Source organism: Simochromis diagramma, unplaced genomic scaffold (assembly GCF_900408965.1).
Source record: "Simochromis diagramma unplaced genomic scaffold, fSimDia1.1 OVJJ01000604.1, whole genome shotgun sequence".
Taxonomy (NCBI): domain Eukaryota; kingdom Metazoa; phylum Chordata; class Actinopteri; order Cichliformes; family Cichlidae; genus Simochromis; species Simochromis diagramma.
In genome coordinates, this window is record NW_024387416.1 from 3,152,690 (window position 1) to 3,173,253 (window position 20,564).

Below are 20,564 nucleotides of genomic sequence, written 5' to 3' on the forward strand. Positions count from 1 at the left end.
ATATAGTTTTTGCGCTTACTTGGTTTCCCTACCCTCTTCAAATTCCTTAGAAATTTCACATAAAATACACTCAACAAGGCATTAAATCTCAATGCTTAGTTTTTGTTAGATCTGTCAAACTTGATATTTGACCATGTAGTAAACCACTTCAGCGTTAATTTAGTGTTTCACAACTCTGCTGCCTTAACTGTGACGACTACCAGATGATCTGCTTTCCCACTCAGTGTTTCCGTGAACAGCATTGTTCACTCAACACACGTATCAAACAGCCACCCCTGAATAAGCAACACTTAAAAATGAATTCCATCAGCCTTACCGTGACATCGTGTATTTCAAGCTAGAGTTTTGGGTATGTCCAGAAAAAGTAGAGGAGAATACCTGGAGAGCTTTGAAACTTAGCACTACTAACATGGTCATGACAGGAGATGCAGAGAGCTAGCACTACAAAAAGTCAAATGACTCTTATCCAGGGGAATACCAGGAGGTTCATTTTTTTAACATGTTCAAAAATCCCAAATTTTCTGAGTAAATTACTTCAGCGATGATTCGGCCTTACTCACGGTTTCCAGTGAAAGGTGCTGGTGACACCACTCAAAGTGATAAACATGAAAAAACTGGGAACACTTGGGGGAGTGAAACATGCTTCTGAGGAAAGATAAGAGATGTTGTTAGGTGTAGGTTTAAAAAGTTCACACAGACTGTGGTTGTTTTTGGTGTTGTAGACTAGCAGCGACCTTTTGTCTGCACATCTAATTGATTTCTAATGAAAACTCTTTGATGTGCAAGTGCAGGAAAAGTTATCGAGAATCGGGCTGTGTTTAACTATCCCAGTGGATTTAGCAGGAAACACCCGGGAAATTCTTTGCCTCCCTGGAAGCACATCAGACAATAGCCAGTTCAGCGTGCCTTGCCCCCATCAAAGTTTGGCTTCACCGTATAGAATCCAATGCATGTCCTATCAAGTTCAGTAATCCAAATCTCTTACTATCTGTCATCTCACCCACATTCTTACCCTTCTCCCCTCACCCCCCCACAACCAGTGTCTTGCCAGTGTGTGTGCCTTGAACTAGATTTTATGCCTTACAACATGCAACCAGGTGAGTCTCCAGGCTATGAAGGGTTTGTGCTTCCTTTTCAATTTGGGTTCACACTGTAATTCAGGACCAAACTGCCCTTAAAAATAACAATGAAACATTGACAATAAAGTCGATTTCTTTATGAATGAACTTATTTATTTCTTTTCTTTTTCAGTAGCAGAAGTAATCAGTTACATAGACCAGCCTTCATGTTCACGTTCATAAATGGATGGATGTAAAGGAGTAACATATTTTTTTTCACAATAACTACATGAGCGTATATTTAAAAGGGGGAATTTGTAGATTTCGTACAGGAGGCGGTTGTGTCCGTTTTACCAGAGAAATTCTTTATGTTTCCTACAAGACGGATTGTAATAACAACAACACTCGTTTAATCCACCAGAGAGAAGTTTTATTGTATCCCTCTCCAGTTATAATGAACTGGGGAAAATCACACCAAGTAAATATAGAAGTTCGTGGAAAACCGTGAGGCAGGTTTCTATAGAAAGCCAAGCACTTTGCAATTCGGTAGAAATCTTAATAGCTGGAGGACAATTTTAAGTGGGTGGAACACGTCGACGTGATGATTGCGTAACTTTCGCTCTTAGTCACAGTGACGTGTCAGTGTTTGAACAGAAGAGGGCGCCCTGTATCCACAGTTTACCCAGACAAACACAGAAGGCACAATGTGAAGCAAAGAGAATCAGTGCCCTTACTTATATTAGACTATGCTTAAGGCCACTAATAAAAACTTCTATCATCATTGATGATCTCAAACAACAATATAAAATGTTTCATTGAGGATGAAAGGGGGGCAGCTTATCTAAGCATAATAGCAGTATAGAGTCTATTGTATTCATACAGAGCCAAATTAATTCCAAATTAAAACTAATTACTCAGCTCCTCCCGAGGAAGTGGAAGTTGCAGCATGCAATGGAGAAATCAAATAAATCTGGAGGATGACAGAGAGTGGGGTGTATCCTTTTACCAGCTACAGAAAGTGTTCAGTAGAACATCAAAAAGCATTAAGGCAGTACAGAAAACTGCATAGACAGGCCATTGCCACTCCCAGGGCATTAAAGACGGGTGCACTTTGACGTAGGTGATGTGACTCAGTCTTTGTAGCAAAAGTGAGAGGATGTCACTCCCAGTTTGTAGCATACTCCTTCTGCAGGGATGTGCCCAAAGAAAGGGTTGTGGGGTGGGGCGGCCCCCAGAGTAGACTGCTGTTAGCACCACTGCATGAGAGCACGGATAGCATCATGCACTCATTGTCTTTACTGAGGTCAAAGTTAGTTATGTATTAGTTTGTTGACAATATATTTTGTTTTATTATTTCAGATAACGCTAACCATTCATATATATATATATATATATATATATGAATTGTTAGTGTAGCTGAGCACAATGCTATTAATAAAGTAGGGTTATGACTTTTACACAGGTAAAACGTTTAAAAATGCCAATATTTTTTCATGATCAAATGCAAATCTTGATTTTGCACATCTCTGCTGAAGTGCACCATTTAAAAATAATAATAAATAGACACACCCCTGTTGTTCAGGGTGCTTGGCAACCTAGCCACAGGGTAGCATTATGATTTTCTATATGCACAGTTGTAAATAGAGATAGATAAAAGTGAAATCAGGAGATGAAATCACAAAACTCCCAAAGAGGACTCCTGGTTGAGTTTTTTTTCCACCTTGTCTGTCTCTGGGATCAGAACACTTTGTTAAAGACCTGGAGTGCACTCTGACGCACAGTTATACGTGACTTAATGACACTTTTTTATGCTGGTACGCGAATGTACCGAACAATACATTTCTGCTTAAAAATGCTTGAAAAGTAGGCTACACCTCTTTATCACACTCTCAAATCCGTAAAAGCAGAATCAGTGTTTCAGATAAGAGAGAACCTCTTTTATTTAAATGTCCCTGAGGTTACCCGCTCCACCTGCCAAAGTATCTTTGGGGAAGATATTAAACCCTGAGACGCTCTCTAAAGCGTTCACTGGAGTGTCAGTGTGTATGATTGTCAGATAGAAAAGCAGAAAAGCCCAGAAAAAAGTACTTTTCTGAATGTGTGTCAATGAGTCAGCGAGGCACATTGTATAAAGTGCTTTGAGTGCTTGAGTAGAATAAAAAAAAAAAAAAAAAAAAGTGCTATATAAGGCCCTGTCCATTTATCATTTATCATCCGACATCTTGGGTCTGCCACCATCTTTGCTATTTAAGTATATGGTGCTTTAATCAACACAACATTGTAACTCCACAAATTACCAGGCATATCACCTTTAATCAGCTCAGACTGCATGCCAATGTACTTACATTACAGTGTCATTGTCTTAGTGCGTAATAGCAGTCCTATTACGTCTTTAAAATATGGATAGAGACAGTCTGGCATCACTGCCAAGAAAGTCTTTTTTGTAGTGGCATGCATCTCGACTTACCACTTTTTATGAAAAGCGGAGCATTTGCATAAGCAGCCCTGCATGCCAGTACTGCTTTTCCAGAGTCAGCAGAACTGGTTATCAAGAAAGAGTTTCACAATTTTAAAATTAGCACCGTAGAAGTCCAGAGTTTGAAACGTTACATGACTTTAATTCTCTAATGTGGAACTTAAAGTTCCCATGACTCAATATAGTTTACTTCATCAGATTATTTCTTGCCATTGCATCAACTTAAGAGTATTATTTTTACAACAACAACAAAAGAAGACATCAAACACACTATTGCATATTTGAAGCATCTTTATTCGTTTTTATTATATACTTTGTGTTTTTACATAAAGAGACATATTTCTTTTACACATATAGTTTATATGGTTAATTTGTATCTGTATATATGTACACCTTAAATAAATCTTACATTAACACCAAGAAAATAAAACATTTACAGTGCAAGAATGTTCATTAGTGGTCAACTTTCATGGTCGCTTACCCTGGTAAACCACAATCACTTCCAAGCTCATGTGCTAAGTCGCTTCTATGTTTTTTTTTCCTTCTTTCTTTTTTGGTTTATTTTTTTCTTGTTCTTCTCCCCATTCATGCTCTCAGTCAAAAAAGAAAAAGACATATAAAATTTGGAAATTTGCTGACTTTATGGGAGGGGCTTTGGAGGAATGGAACAAATGAAATGACCAGAGTATGCACATGTACCACACGACCAACCAAACTCAGATTACCTGTAAACACGTTGAGGGTAGTTGAGACATTTTAGGAAATTTGCTTGTTTGCTTTGTTGCTTGTAGTTAGACAAGAAGAAACAGCCACATGTAACTAAGTTTCCTTAATTTTAGGCTTTTTTTTTTTTTTACATATTTTTGTGGAGATTAAACAGATGAGAAAACATGTTACAAAACGCTTGGAGAAACTGCAGCATGATTCGCTGAAAGCTGCTGCAGCTCTTGAAACGCAGAAGCTGATTGCTTATAAACCAGCCCTGTAATGCCAGGTGTATCATATTTATACGTGAGCTTTTATGAGTTTTTGAGACCTCTACATTATCAGTGTGAATTTTATTCCTCTGAAAAACTTACAAATTGCACAACTATGCCAGATGTAGCAAAACAAACATGCAAATTAAAACTCATATATGCAAACTGATATTTTAATTTATTATTTTTCTTCATTTTCAGAAGGTTCAATAAGCACTCCAGCTTCAAAAAGAGAATTTTCTGGAATTTATTTAATGGTTCAGGCTAGTTTGACCTTTTTAAAAAGTCTAAACTCTGTTTCTATTCTTAAGCAATAAAAGTAATTAGGAAGAAGTAATTTTCTTGTCTTGCCTTCTGTTTTTCTTATTCAGCCTGAGCTGAATTAGGTCAAGCTAGACAACGAGTTGTAGCAGTTTGACATAACTTGCTCACACCCACAAACCTTTGATACCTAATTACCAGAAAAAAAATGATATGATGACATGATATCTCTATCCAAGGTTGTCCAAACACTCGAATACGCAGTGGAATTTGTAGAATAGAGTCACATTTCAATAACACAAATGGGTGAGGCCTATAGATAAATCTTTCAGCAATCACACTTATTAGCAAAGTGTTGGATTTTTTAAATTTTTACCTGCTCCGGCCGTCTTCTCATCTAACTCTCCGCAAAAAGCTAAATCTATTCTTTTAAAGAAAAGGTGGTTGAAGAAACTTGAGGTGTGATCACATTAACCCGAGTGTGTGGGAGCTCTGAGGAAAGGGTTTTAATGGCGAGTGTGCGCAGGATAATTTCAGAAAGTACATGAGTCATCGCAGAGGCCATAAACCGACTGTTTGAATGCGCCTGCTAGAAATGCTCAAAGAAATATAACATGTGAGAACGCGCCAAGCACAGCGGTTTACCGTGAGCACGGTCTGGACGGGCATTAGAGTTTTGTTTGCCCTGTGCATCTGTAACTTTAAATGGCAACATCGCTCACGTCTACATTTGTTCAATCAGAGGAGGCAATGTGGTATTTAAAGCCCTCGTTTTCTGAACTGAAGAGACACATTTTTAATCTGATGTTTAGCCTTAAAATGAATTCTTATGTTGTTTCTGTAATATTATGATAATAAAGGGCCGCCAGCTTTTTCCATCCACTATTGCAAAGAAATAAATACCTATTAAAAAAATCAAACACGTTTGTTATTTACAAAGTAAAACCAATGAGTTCCTAGTGTTTGTCTCTGAATGGGTGCATAAAAGTGAACGTCTATTCTAAGCTCCGCTGTACGGTCAGTGGGTAACCAGCCCAAACGCCTCGCATGCATTTCCCCGCACACATTCAGAGAATCTATTTACTACTATTTTACAGTTAACTCCTACTAAGCTGCTGTACAGAGGCTGTGTTGAGGTAAAGCAGGTGTTCCTGGCCAGCTCTAACAGGAAGGGGTTCGTTTTAGGAGAAATGGTCGCCCACTTTATGAAGTGGGGCTTTTTCTTTTTTTTTTTTGTATGTTTTTTTATGTCTGGACAGGACAGCGAGGGAGGGCAGGGCATTGACGCATGATTGAGGGGTGTCTTTCAACACGACACACGCTATATTGCTGTTGAGTCGATGATTTCCACATTCTATGCTTAAAGAGAGTTCGTGATTATGATTTCTTTTCCCAGTATAAAACACAGATCGGGGTATATATTTATATATATTTATTTTGCAGTTAGTTGCAAAACACGGGTAGTATGACCTCTATGAATCGTCATCGTGTCGTGACTTTAAATGCAGATTGCACACATGCACACAAAAGCACCTTTGATTAGAAAAGAAATTGCACAAGTTTGATAGATATCGTCGACCGTACAATGTTGACATTTTCTACATAGAGACTGAGCACTCGTTTGCATTAAGAAGTTATGAAGCATGTCTGGAAAGTATACATTTCGGTATACAACTTCTTAAATGTCGATTGGTATAATTCACCTCCAGGTGGCTTTTTTTTTTTGTTTCCTTTTTTTCCCCTACATGCAGTTGACTCCTTGAAACTTCTACCCCAGGAGCTTAACTAGCCGGTGATTTGAGCCCAGTTCTACTGTGAACAAAGCACTACACACTGACTAATCTAAATCAATCATGACGCTTTAACACAGTAAAGTTATTTTCAAATGTATTATCTTGACATTGACTTTGTTTATGGATCTTTAATGAGCCTAAGTATTCATGCTTTTGTTTTTGCCCCCCTAACCAGTACAAGATATTGAAGGCTAGCATATGTAGCTAACTTTCATTTAGGCTTTTCTTTTGTTTGTTCTTGCCTTTGTCCATCGGTGCACGTGAAATGGAAATCTCTTTACAATCATAATGTTTGCTCAATGGGTGAAGAAAAAAAGGAGCAGATTGTCATGCTACAGTTCATCTAATGCTACTTCTAACATTTAGTGAAAATGAATTAAAAAATAATAATTTAAAAGAAAAAAGGACTCATTCAGTGGTGAAAAATGACACCCTGACAGGGGGCGAGGAGAAGCTTCAACTCTGAGCACAGACAAGTTTGCAAGAAAGAAATAAGAAAATAGAAGTTCATCTGTCCTTCGCCGCGCTCCTTGCTGCTCAGGCGCGAAGCTCAAAAGAGAGTCGTCCCCATCGACCATTAAACAACATGTTTCGAAGAACACATTCATCCGCACGCTGCTCCCGTTTCTCTCATTCATTAGTTCGTCCACATCACGATTCACTCACGACGTCTCAGTCAGTTCAACCAGTATGTGCTTTCAAATGTGATCACAAATTTGAGCTCAGCCGTATTTGTTGTTAAGAGTTTTAAACAGTGCATCTCATGTTTGTTTGTTTCTCCCCCCGAACTTCACAGGAGGTCATTCTTCTCAACCTACCTTCATTTCTCGTCTAGTTAAACTAATGGCATGCATAATACTTCTATATTTGGCATAAACCCATAACCCACCCACCCAAACCCTCTACCCTACTCACCTGCCAGTGAAAATAACAACATATTTAAAATCCACTCTTGTTAAGCCTATGTTAAACCAGCCAAGCCGTAGTCTTGTCCCTTAATGGTTTAAGCGCTCCCCACCACCACCTGCTCACTGAAAATAAAGGGAGATCCCACAGTTTTCATTCATCTCTTGTACAGTTCTTCTTATTTGTCTTTTGTTCCCGGTGTAAAGGATCGCAAAGGGTCGGGTGAGACAGACAGCAGACAAATAGGATGGTTATGGTGGTGAGGGTGACGGAGGGATGTAGGTCCCTGAAAGGTCCTTAAATAGTCACCGGGCAGCTAATGACCTTGTTCTCTAGCATGACACTGACCACCAGGAAGACGAAGTACAACATGAACATGATGAAGCCGAGCAGCTTGCTCATGCGCCACTTGCAGGCGGCGATGGAGATGATGACGAAGAGGAGCATGAGGAAGAGGAGCACGATTGCACAGAAGAGGCCGTTGGAGCTGACTTGCACCGGTCTCAAGCCTTTGAATAGGGACCACAGGAGCCAGGGGAGCGGCAGTCTGCAAGTACACAAGCACACGATATGTTACAGGCTGACCACGTGAGCTGCTGAGAGCCGATAACAGCATGAAGATACGCGTCTATGTCCTGGATAAACTGACCCTTTAAATGATATATGCCTGTTTATAATTTAGTCTTTTTTTAGTCAAAGCTGCTTAACAAATATGCACGTGGTCGCCACATCTAACGCGGTACATTTGCTTTACTATCTTGTTGCTATTAGAAGAAATGATACAGGTTTAGCCACGAAACCGAACCTAATCTTGTGTAAAGACTTTGGAAATCAAAATTGCGCTGCAAAAATGTCATTACAGCCTGAAAGCCATCTTACTCCGGCCCATAGAGCCAGTAATAGTTTACTTATGATGCTACAGCAATTCAAGGCTTTGAGAGGAGTCATCGTCAGAGCAAAAAGTACTGCTTTCTCTGTGCTTCTCCTAAACATCACATACGGATCCCTACCCAGATCATGCTTGGATAACATACCCAACAGTAATGTCAAAGATGTTGGAGCCTACAGAGCTGGATACAGCCATATCACCCAGCCCCTTGCGTGCCACAATAACACTGGTGATGAGGTCAGGGATAGAGGTTCCAGCTGCTAATATAGTCAGTCCCATAATCTCCTCTGTAATCCCAATGGTCTCTCCAACCTGCAAAAAAGAAGAAAAAAAAGAAAAAGAAAGCTAAGCTTTAGGGTAAATAAAAACTAATCTTTGTTCTGGCTATTTTTAATTTCCTTGTGCTTAGAAGCTGAAGGAGGTGATAAAAGTATCTCTGACAATCTTTGTTTTAAACAAGACAGCTGTAATTATGCGTGAGTGGATGGGAATTGAGGGTTATTATAAATGTCAAGAATGAGAAATGAAGGAAAATATATTTTGCAAGGATTATTCTTATATCATTAGGCTTTTGGGCTGCTGTTATGATCACATAACATCAGTTCTTTTTACAGAGTCTCGTGTACCTGATGGGCCCACCACACCATTAGGTAGGAGAATCCTGCAATCCAGCAGATGGCACCCAGGAATGTAATGGGGAAGAACTTCTTTGATGACTGGAAAATAAAAAAAGAAGGATTGAGCAGCACACGTACACACAGACACACGCACACGGCATTCTTGTTCAGGAGAATTTAGTCGCATACCGTTTTCCTGACGTCAGGCAACGTTAGCCACAGGGGAAGGACAATAGGCATGATCAGGAGGTAGGTGAAGCGCTTGCGGCAAGATTCAGGCCAGGACAGGCTCAGAGGCTGGTCCTCTTCTTCTTCATCCTCAGCCTGAGAGCAGAAAAAAGGGAAGGAGATACTGGTCAAAATTTATCATTTTGAAAACAATATCAGGTGAACAAGAGGGAATAACTGAAAAATAAAAACATTGGAAGTGTCCCTTTTAGCTTCACATACTCCCTACCCACAGAGGCAGGGATCAGTTTGACAACACCGCTGTTATGAAGGAATTCAGAAGTCAGCAGAGATTAATCGCAGGAACTGGATGTGTGCTACCATGACTTAAAGGGGACCCATTCTGCTCATTTCCATGTCTCTCTTTTCATTTTGGGAATTTACCAGGGTAGTTTTGCATGATTCATAGCTGAAAACAATATGTCTTATACTGGACCATGTTGCAACCACATCGGATCATCCTCTGTCTGAAACAAGCAGTGTGATCTCCCGGAAAGCCCACTTTCTTTTTCTTCTGATTGGCTGCCCCTCATAAACCGGCTTCGTTTGATACAGAGCAACACTCAGAGATTTGATTCAAAATATAAAGTAGAAAACAGTCTGAAGAGTGGGCACTTGGCCTCATTATTTGAAACTTTGGCCATTGCAATTGTAAGAGTATGACATAAATTAAAAAAAAAAAAAAAAAAAAAAAAACACACATAACAGGTCTACTTTAAGAGAGAGGTGGCTGTGATTTCTGAGACTCCACTGAACCTGAAGGGCTGAGTGTCAGCAGTCATCGGGGGCTCATCACTGCTGACTGGTGATGTTGGCTGCATCAGCAGATCCTTAGGGTGTGACTGGACGTGCTGCTGGAATGCCAAGTGAGACAAAAGTTGACGGCACCCTGCGATTCGCATGAAATCAGATTCCAGGAAAGATGACTACATCATCATTTTATCTACCTTCTTACAGGCTGTCACTTAAACATCCAGGTAATAGTTAAATAGCACAACAACTAAGCTTTTTCTATTCAGAAAGATCCCGAGGTCCCTTAGCAACTAATTATAGAAGATGACAAGGAGCCAAGGGGACTTGCAGAGAACAAGTCCATGCACGCAGGCCAGACTAGAACATGTGAGTGATCTAAAATTTATCCCCTGCCCTTTTGAGAATAAATAGGTATAAAAACATGAAGTGAAGGGGTGCAGAAGATACACTGGGCAGAAAAACAAAGTAAAACAGATGCTGATAACAGATGTGATACGCTGGGTAGTAATTTTCTCAAGGAAATCATTTCAGGCCTTAACAAATTTAATCAGATCAGCTAAACAAGGCCACAGTGAAGCAGAAATCTTTAAAGATGGTTGCTGCACGAATCATGAATCATATGGAGCTTATCCTGCTGTGACAGCGACTGCTGTTGAGTATTGCCTGGTAACCTTGGTAATCAGAGCTGCCAAACAAAAGGGCTTGCATCACTTATGTTCAGCATTCTGATTTCTCCTCCTCTCCATATCCAGATGGCTGCATTGTTGTCTTTTAAAAGCTCTAAAAAGCAAAACAAAAACACTCGAAGCTTTGCAAAGATCAATTCTGGACCAAATCCACTGCTTTTAAAAGATGCAAAGATTGTCATTTTGGCTCACTGCAGAATCCAAAAACGCAGCAAAAGCTTCTTCTTATGTTCAATCACAATATTGACAGTCCACTCCACACGGTTTTGCTCTGCAGCTCTTTCATGGGCATGTTGACTGCATGCAGACTACTGTTTCTGGATGACACTGCTCACCATGAATCCAGCATTTGACTATTTATGATTTGCTTTAGTTGCTTTCTATGCTAAAGTACCCCATTGAGCTGGTGCTCCCTGGTCTAACTTGGTTCCTAAATGCCAGCCCCTTTGGGGGCCTTTCCTGCCCTGTGGTGGCTCAGTTGGTAACACTGCCAACTCTGTGCTTAAAGGCACTGACTTTTATCAGACACCACAGAGCTGCGAGGGGAGGCGTGACATTTGCTTTTTTTTTTTTTTTTTTTTCTTTCTTCCTGGAGGGAAGCATTTGCTCTGGTACCCGGTGTGAGGCAACAAAGCTACAATAGTTGAAATGGTCAAAAAAGTGCAGAACAGCTGCAGCAAGGCTGGAAATGCAAATGGTGCGTTTGCATTAGTTTAACCAGAAGAAGGAAAACACTGCTGATCTGACAGGTTCGCCTCCATGAGGCATCTCCAGTTAATAAATAATGCAAGTACAATAATGGAAAAAAACACAGAGGAATTTGGTCTTCAAGTAAAATAATATATCTCAGCCACAGAGTCGACAGATTATTGTTATTTTCATCAGCAGTGAGTTCTGGGATCACACCTCTCTAGGCTTTGTGCATGCACAGAAAGCCAGAGCAGGGATTGTTGCCAACAGATACGACATCTGTCAAATCACACACAGTATTAAAAAAAAGAGTAGCTGGTGTGAAGACGGGTTGCAAAGCAGCTTGCAACTGCAACTGCACTCAGGCTAAAGCAGCCTAAACTGCACGCCATATAGGTTATTGGGGTGTTTACGTGGATATCAACTTCGCCGTGGGTGTGGGTCGATGTTGAAATCAGCTGATCTGTGGTGAAATGTCTAAATTTGTTGTTTTGGTTTGGGTTTTTGGTTCAGAGTGTTCCATTGTGAGTGTTGCATTATTTTCTTGATTCAACTTTGAGTATCCAGGAATTGACAAAATGCAGCCATCTGTTTAAAACTAAGATGCTATGTGTAATTCACAAAGAAAGCCTCAAACACACACTGTGATTTGAAACTTCACACATTTCCATTCACTATTTGCCTGTCTGACAGCAGTGTCTCATTCTTCACATGAAACATTCATCTTCATAGATGCCCTAACAGCTGCAATGGCATGAATATTTTTTTTGTCCCCCACACGCACACACACAGGCTCCATCTGGATATAAAATTCTCATCCTATTTAGGAAAAGAAAAAGCAAGAAAATCTTCAAACTGAATGGTACTTCCACCCAGGAACTCCTGAACACAATGTTTTTTTTCACATCGCTTTAGTTGTGATAGAAGACGTAGGATGAGTCATGAGATCCCGTGGTTATGATTTTCTTTAGTTTTCCCAAATGTTATTTAAATAATTGATTACAGGAGCTTTATAAATATTCAAAATGTATGCTACTGAAAGCAGAAAAATCTAGAACATGTTGTTGCAGATAGACAATTGAGTGAGGCATAGCTTTAATGTCACCATCAAAATTAGAACCAGATGCAGATTTTAAAATGAAAAATCTGCTGCTCAGAGAAAAATTACAGCACATGACTACTTTTCTTGGCTTGCTTCTCAAGGGTTTAGACAGTAAGTCGTGCAAAACTCTGCTGCAAATTTTAATTTGACCTTAACTATCTCCTTATTCCCCAGTCTTGGTTGCCAAGACATCCAGGAGGAATTGAACAATTAGCGTGATGGGGCCTCTGGCGGCAATATGAAGGTGTGAGCTGTTTCCAGCTACTTCCTGGCTGACACAGGCAGGTGCACTGTGCAGGATCTAAAAATAACAGCATGTAGGAATCAAGAATGCCAATAAGCATCCAGGTCTTTCAAAGTTTGTGAATCATCACCTGAAAAAAAAAAGGTGTTTTTAAACTCCATCTACCTGCTGTTCTGCTTCCTGCCAAACATTAATCACATTCAGATATATACATATATTTATATAATGAACTTTATGTACATTTCATACTAAATAACTAAATAACCTAAATTAAACTATACACTCTCTCAAATACAAAACTACCGCTGATGCACCAACACTTCTGTTGTATTTTTAATAATGTAAGTCCAGAATTTAAAAAGGAAAAAAACATGTTACTTCTTAGATTTTAAACTTTTCACGTGCCAGTGTTTTTTGTTTCATATTTATCTACCTTTTCTTTAAATTTTACACGCAGCACGATGTTAGTAAAACTGTAATTTCGTCATGCTTATACATGCAATTTTCTTCAATATGAAAGACTTTTACAAATCTCTATGATATGAGATAAACTGGATAAAGGACTGGAAGCTTGAGGCAAGAAAAAATGCTTCTGAAAGAAAGCAGTCTGAGCCTGCATAATTGTTAACAGAATAAAAACTCTCTCTATATCATGCATTAATTGTAAAGGATAATAAAGGATAACTGGAGCTAATTTGTTCATGTGACGTTTGTGAGAATATCAACAAAATCGTTCCCATTTTTTCCCCTTTTTTCCCCCCAATTGTATATATATTTATGAAGAGTGATTAGCCAAAACACTGATTATTACAACCAAAGCACTTTGGCTAATGCATGTCCTCCACTTGGAGGAAACACATTACAGTAATTAATGACCACAAGCAACATCAGTTGAATGTCTCCTTGTAGTAAGTCGTCTGCCCAAAGAGACTTACAAGCTGTGTGATTTCCATCAAGCTTAGAGTTAAATATATTAGCACACAGTTCCTGTTATGTTTTCCTTTTACTTTTTTCCACTATTGTTCACCCAGCTGAAACTGGCTGAACATTAGTTGGAACATTAGCAGGCTTTTGGGATTACTCTTGTTGATAGCAATTTAAAAGTTGAAAATCCAGCAGGATGACCGACACCCTCGCCTCCTCTGTCTGTTCTCCTCTCAGTGTACATATTTTGATTGGCTGCCCGGTTGCCCCAGGACCGTCTGCTGGCTTGGCGGGTTGCTGCATCCCGCCGTCGTCGTTAATGCCAGCGATTCTGGTTCAGGTGCCGTTATGAGACTCGCTGAGCCTGGCCACACGTCAAAGACAGAGTGTGTGTTTGTGTTGACGTACGTGTGCGAGTGTGTTTGTTTCGAGCATCCAGCGGCGGGGAGCAGCAGGTGAGTGAGGAGTGTGATTACAGAACTCAGAGGGAGGAGGCGGGTCTTTGGCAGGTCTGGCTGAAGATGGAGGAACTTGCCCGAGTGCATGCTGGGAAATTATCAGCAGTAGTGACCTGTGCCATAGTTGGTGCAACCTTTGCATCAATCACACTCAAGGTGGAACACAGACACAGATGAGAGGCATAAAATATTCATAAATGCCTCTCTTACTTTGATGTTTGTCTCACAGTTTCGTTGCCTTCTCACCCAGTTAGGTGGACAGGCGACGAACTGGTATAAATAGATTTTCCACATACTGCGATTTGTGAGTGCCCTTTCATTTCTTACCGTCTCCCCCTCTTGCCCTGCTGTTCCATTCATAGGTGGGGTCACCTCCACTTCCACACTGGAGCTGTTAGGAAGGTTCTTATCTGCAGGAAAAATAATGAATTAATATAATAATAATAATGAATTTGTTTTTGACAACTCTGAAAGACAAAGTGTTCGTTTTTATGGTGTGAAGAAAAGTGGACGAATCATTTCTGCATAGCAATTCTATCCAGATAAAATGATTCAGCTCCTTTTTTAATTATTAGGGAATCCTCACATTGTGGTAAATAAAGTAAGTAAAGTTGTTTATATAGCCCTTTCTCTTAGACATAAAAGTCACAAAGTGCTGTAAAACAACTACAACACAATTATAATATCATAGAGAACCCTGTTAAAATAGAACAAAAATAAATGAAACGTATAAAGAACAACAGAAAATGTCAGCAGAAGGCCTGATTAAACAGAAAACTGTTGTTTAGTTAAGTAAATTATGTGGTGTGATCAAAATGTTCTACGACTGCACCTGTAAAAAAAACAAAAACCTGTTTTTCCAGATTTAAATTTGACTGAAACTCCCTCAAAGACACACCTAATGTTCCTGCTCTGTTTAGATTGCTCTCTAGAAGCACCATTCCCAACATGCACGTATGCTTCTGTATCACCTGAACTTCATGACCTGATCTGCCACCACCTGACATGAACATTGCAACATTTTCAATGGAAGAGTTATCGGGTCTCTCAGTCTTAGCTACAGACTCTGATTTCATAGCCACAGTTTCTCATATTGAAATTTAGAACGCTGTAACACTACAGTTGATATTTGCTCTTCATGCAAGCAGTGAAATTGCAAATGCTCATGTGCAAGTGGTGTGAATGCATCCTCCAGGGAAGTTTCCATGTACTAGTGCAGAGCTGCACAAGAAGATGACCATGAAGGGGACAGCAGTCGTTTCTGCTTTTTATGCCCAAAAAGTTGTTGAACTTTTAATAACACCTTTTTATTCCAGGTCGTCTTTTTGCCAAATAACTACCGTTTATTTCAATCAAGTAACCGACTTAGCATTTCAGTACCAACATCTGTTTCAACCCTTATTTGCTTCTTTCAGATTTCTGTTTTGTAGTCAGAAGAAAAACACATTTATGGAACTGCTGGAAAGTTAGACATAAATGTCATATATTTATTAAAAGAAAAAATGTTGTAACAACAGAAATAATGGCAAAAAGTACATCAAGGCACCCCCATGTGTGTGAACATACATGTGCATGTCTGAGGCTAACACTATCTCACCTTATCAAATGCTAGTGGCTGCTTTAAATCCATTTCAATTGAGGCCCGACTTACTTAACTTACCCTTATTAAAATACAAAGAGCCGAAAGCCATGTAATCAGATGATTAAACTATAATTGCTGTGGAAATTGCTTTAATCCAAGTATGGTTGTGATACAATTAGCAGATTCTCAGACAGATAATGTGCCTCGATACCACTTTGGTCCACCACATGACCTCCCTCCCTACCTTGCTCGCTCAGATGTGGCAATATTACAACTAAAAATGTGATACCTGGACTGAGTCACAGTAAATATTCTTTTGCAACAACCTAAAAAGTGAAGTTAGCTGTGGTGACCACCAGTCGAGCACTTTGATCAAGAGGGTAATATGTTAATGTGGTGCGGTTAGCATAATTTTGCCTTGTTGATCATCAGCTATGTCTCGCTTTGATTCTCCTGCTTTGCCTCCATTGTGGCCATGAAAGTGTTTCCTATGGCCTCCTGTTTGTTGTTTGGTCCAGCGCTCTTTGAAGTGAAAAACACATAAATTACTCTTGGCAGTGACTGTGATTGATTAAATACTGCTTGAAGACAACACTTGCAATCAATTTGGCTGCTCTTGATCATGTCGTGTTTGTTTAACAACAGATGATCGTTTCAGTGGGGAATCTAATAACTACCGCACATGAGCTCTGTTATTCTAGCGATACCCGCTTCTCCTTGAAGGTCGTGAGAGGCCAAAGCTGATCAGCGGTCAGAATGGACAGTGCGGACCTATTCATCGCTATGTTTTTCCACCAAGGCATGCCTTTACTGCACTGACAGCATGTTTGGGATCAAAGTCATTCTGAATAATCGTTCCACATGGAATTTCATGGTGGATTAATATTCTTTTTTGTTCAAAATTCCATAAATTTTGACAAGATCCCCAACACCACTGACTGAAATGGAACTTCAAACCATGACAGAGCCTCCACCGTGTTTTACAGACAGCCGTTACACTCCCTGTCGTAGCTTTCTCTTGAAATCCTGACCTGTTGCCACAGATGTTGAGTCCAGTTCTTGAGTAGTTTTGCTTATCTCAGCCTTTTCTCATCATTTCCCTTCCTTAAGTATGGCTTTTTGACAGCCACCCTTCCACTTACGCCATTTCTGATAAGGCTTCAGTGAACAGTAGACAGGTCAATTGATTTTTCCCATTTCTTTAAGACATGACTTTCAAATACTGTTGATCTGCGGCTGATGGTATTTGTAGGCCTTTCACTTCGTTTGTCCTCCATCTGCCCAGGTTTCTCAAATTCTTTTAAAGGACACGCTTTCCACCATGTTCAGATATATCAAGTTTAAGCTAACAGCTCTTTGCAATTCACCTTGATGGTGCAAAAATACAATTTTATTGCTGTAAAACTGTGTTATCTTTGGCATTTTAGTAGATACTGTTAGAGAAAAAGGGAATAAATCATGTGTTTTTGTGACAGGTTGTTAGTAACAAAGTATCTAAAGACAATGTAAAATTGTTTCTTTGTCTTATGTGTAGACACAATACTAGTTCATCGCTTGAGTTAAGATCCTGATTCATGGGATCCTTTGGAAATGGTCTTCCAAGGTCTTCCTTGGAAAGGAAAGGTCTTCCAAAGAAAAGAGACATTTTGGGAAATATCAGACCGACATAAAGACTGACATTTTTTTATTGTACAGACAATTTTGAGCCAGAAAATAAACAAAGGTATTTCCTATGATTTCATACTACTGCAATAAGATCTAAAGGATATTAAAGTTTTATTTACCTGAACGACTCGCTACTCCATTGGCCTTTTCACTATCCTCCACTTGGCATTTCTTTTTAGCAATCTTGTGCAGAATAGACGCCTTCTCTCGAAATTTACCTGCAAAGAGGAAACGAAAAGAGAAAACGCAACACTGGTCAAATTCGGACCAAAGCGCCGCGTACCGTAGCATCCACAAAGCCTTTCGGCCTCGTCCCAGTCAGCGCTCCTTCGTTGTCACCTTCGACCCCAGATGGGTCGCGTTTCAAAAGCACAGAACAAACAGGGTGGCGGCTTTACACAAAACTGCAGTTGCAAGAACACATAGTCAATATGACATAGCATATCATATACTGATGATCCTGCAATGTCCTGGTCCTTGGCGGAGGCGAAGCAGAGAGAATCTCTTGTGAAAAGATCTGCCTTCTGGAGCTCAGATTAAGTCCTGGTCTTGTTCGGTTCTCATTTCAGATCAAAAAGTCACAAGAGATGCCAGAGGCTAGCAGGGAACTTAAAAGCAAACAAAAGTTCGGGACGGCATGTCACAAATCACAAATTTAAAGATTCGAGAGGCTGTGTTCAAATTTTTAATCCAGGAAGCAACTAATTTGATCATTATCACAGCTAATCTCTTACTCCAAGACAAAAAAATTATCATAACTATAAATGTAGAGAATTTGAACAGATGTTTCTAAAACTGCTGGTACGTATTAGTTTGTAGATAACATTAATTGATTCTGTGAAACCATTTTGTAACGGTGTGATGCAGTGGACTGGATTGAAACCTTGTGGCTCATATAATTTGTGTGCATTCTTGATATTGTAAATAATGGCTCATCCAAGGCGATTTTAATCACTAGCAATAACTGAGGAGCAATATAGTTTTGATAAAATCCCTACAGCCTGAAATCCCCCCAAAAGACCACAAATATAGCCTAGAAACAAGGAGAAATACGATTCCAGCACCAAGTTGTGCAGATTCCAGGTCAGAGTTCAGCAGTAGTGGTTGCTCTCAGTATTTTTTTTTTAAACCAGCCTGTAATATAAGAGATTTTATCCTATGCAGCACGTACTTTCTGTGCGAGCCCTCCTGCGCATCATTAATCGTTGTGCTGTCGTGCATCCGTGCTTAATTTAACTGTGCGTGTCAATCCTTCCCTTTTCTCCTGCCTCATCCAAATCACCCGGCTGCAATCAATGCAAAAGATTTTTTTTGTTTCATTTTACAAATGCATGGCTGATTCGTCAGTGCTTGACACAGTGATGCGTCAATACGAATACTCCGCCCAGCCATGTGAACGCTGTCTGTGACCTTCTGGCAAAATCATTAACCACCCCAAGTCACCGTCGGCCGCCTTCATGCCTCCTCTGTCTCACTCTACATTTCTCTATCACCTCGGATTTTCTCACTCATTCGTCTTTGGCAAACACCATCTTTCTCTCACTTTGTCTTTTTGTTGTTTGGCAACGCTCAGCCCCTCCCTGCCCTTCCTCCACACACATGCACACAAATACACACACATACACTCCCGACTTTCACAAGACAGAATCACACATTCCTCTGTCTTGACGACACTCACCTTAGGCGGTCATTGTCAGTTAGTTGTCTTAGCGAGTGTGTGTTTGTGCGTGTTTATTCATGGATAAGTGGGTGTTTATTTATGGATGGGGGAATCTGAGATCATCATCTTGTTACTTGGGCATAAAACTGACAGGGTTGTGCTTTCTGCTGTAGGTATGGAAAAGAAATGCTTTTAAAAAAAAAAAAAAAAAACAACAACAAAAAAAAAAAAAAAACCCCACACTAGCGTCATGTTTCAGATCTAACTTTGAACATACTTTGATAAAGACCTGTGAAAGCAAAGAGCCGTTACTACAGAAGCTGCAAGAAGAAGGAAGTTTATCATTTTAGATACATAATCCACAGAATCTGAGATCACCTCAGCAAGTTAGCTTTAGCAGGAATCTAGCCATTTATTTCTCTCAGTTATCACTGGTATTGTAACAAAGTATAAAGAAACTTGTTTAGGTGTTCTGATTCTTTATTTGTTTGTTTGTTTGTTTGTTTTAACGAATGTGCAAATTAAAGCAATTAAGTGGATCAGCTAATTGGTTAATTATTCGAATGAGCAATCAGTTACCATATACCGTCGTGTCTTTTGTTGTCTGATGACATCACACCATTTCTTTTGCCTTTCCACTCCTTGAAGTATGTTGCATGTACTAGTAGAAGGCGTTCAATCTTCAAGCTGTGTAAGTGTGCATGTTAAGCTCAGTTAGTGATATGGCAAAGGTGGCAGGATTTATTTTGTGGGAAGATGTGTTTTAATTAGTGTCATGGTTATAATTTTTAGATATTGAAAAAGCACCTCCAGGCCTCAGACACACAGGCGTAGAGACCAGTCAGTGACCTCATGGCAACCTCTGGTCACTTCAGAAAATGTGTATTCCCCAAGTTGCAGGAAAGCGGTTGTTGGAGGCTGGTGGCTGTCGCCACTCAAAAACAGGGAGCTGAAAACAAAAAAACCTTCTCATGATTGGCTTGGTCAGAATCAGACTGGCGCAGTCGCTCACAGTTTGTGTGGAAGACGTCGACATGTCTGCAAAAACTTGACATTTACTCTCAAAGCTGCAAATAAACCGAAAATGAAAAACATTCACCTTCAAAGTAAAAGCTTTGCCTTAAAACGTCAACCACAAACAATTTCAAAAGGCGACTTTGCATCACATTTTTCAGTTTCACTACAGCTTAGCAAGTAGTTTGCAAGTATCTGCAGGCAGTTTGGCGTCTTCCATGGAAACTTCTTCTCACCCTGGAAACCTACTAGCAACCAAAGCAATCACAAAGACGTTTTTAGTGTAGCATAGCAAATCTCTTTGCAATCAGTTTCACACCCGCTGGTTGTGGAATACACACTTTTTTCTAGTGACTGGTGGTTTACAGAGTTTCAATTAAGATCTCTAGACCCTGCTCCAATGTGGTTTTGTGAATCAATTTCACAGGAAATACATAATTTCCCCTTGCAACTAGTGGATGCCACAAGGTTGTTGAAAGGTCTCTAGGCCTGAGTGATTGAGGTCTAAGCTCAACTAGTTACAAAGGTGGCGAGGCGATGTTGAGGAGGAGGAATATGCAAGTGCTACAGCTCTGAAGTGG

General features: G+C 39.8%; 1 protein-coding gene across 6 annotated transcripts in view; it reads right to left on the minus strand.

The window, feature by feature from the left end:
• Positions 1 to 7,652: 7,652 nt before the first annotated feature.
• The window catches only part of LOC120721747 (sodium/potassium/calcium exchanger 2-like), a 44,228-nt gene continuing 31,316 nt past the window's right edge, over positions 7,653 to 20,564 (minus strand). For all 6 annotated transcript variants that reach the window (XM_040012258.1, XM_040012257.1, XM_040012260.1 and 3 more), the window contains 6 exons: positions 17,429 to 17,527; positions 14,390 to 14,472; positions 9,167 to 9,301; positions 8,987 to 9,076; positions 8,506 to 8,672; positions 7,653 to 8,018 (listed from right to left, as the gene is read on the minus strand). In XM_040012258.1, coding sequence (XP_039868192.1) covers positions 7,769 to 8,018; positions 8,506 to 8,672; positions 8,987 to 9,076; positions 9,167 to 9,301; positions 14,390 to 14,472; positions 17,429 to 17,527 — 824 coding nt within the window. In that variant the 3' untranslated portion in view covers positions 7,653 to 7,768. The remainder of the gene's footprint in view (positions 8,019 to 8,505; positions 8,673 to 8,986; positions 9,077 to 9,166; positions 9,302 to 14,389; positions 14,473 to 17,428; positions 17,528 to 20,564) is intronic.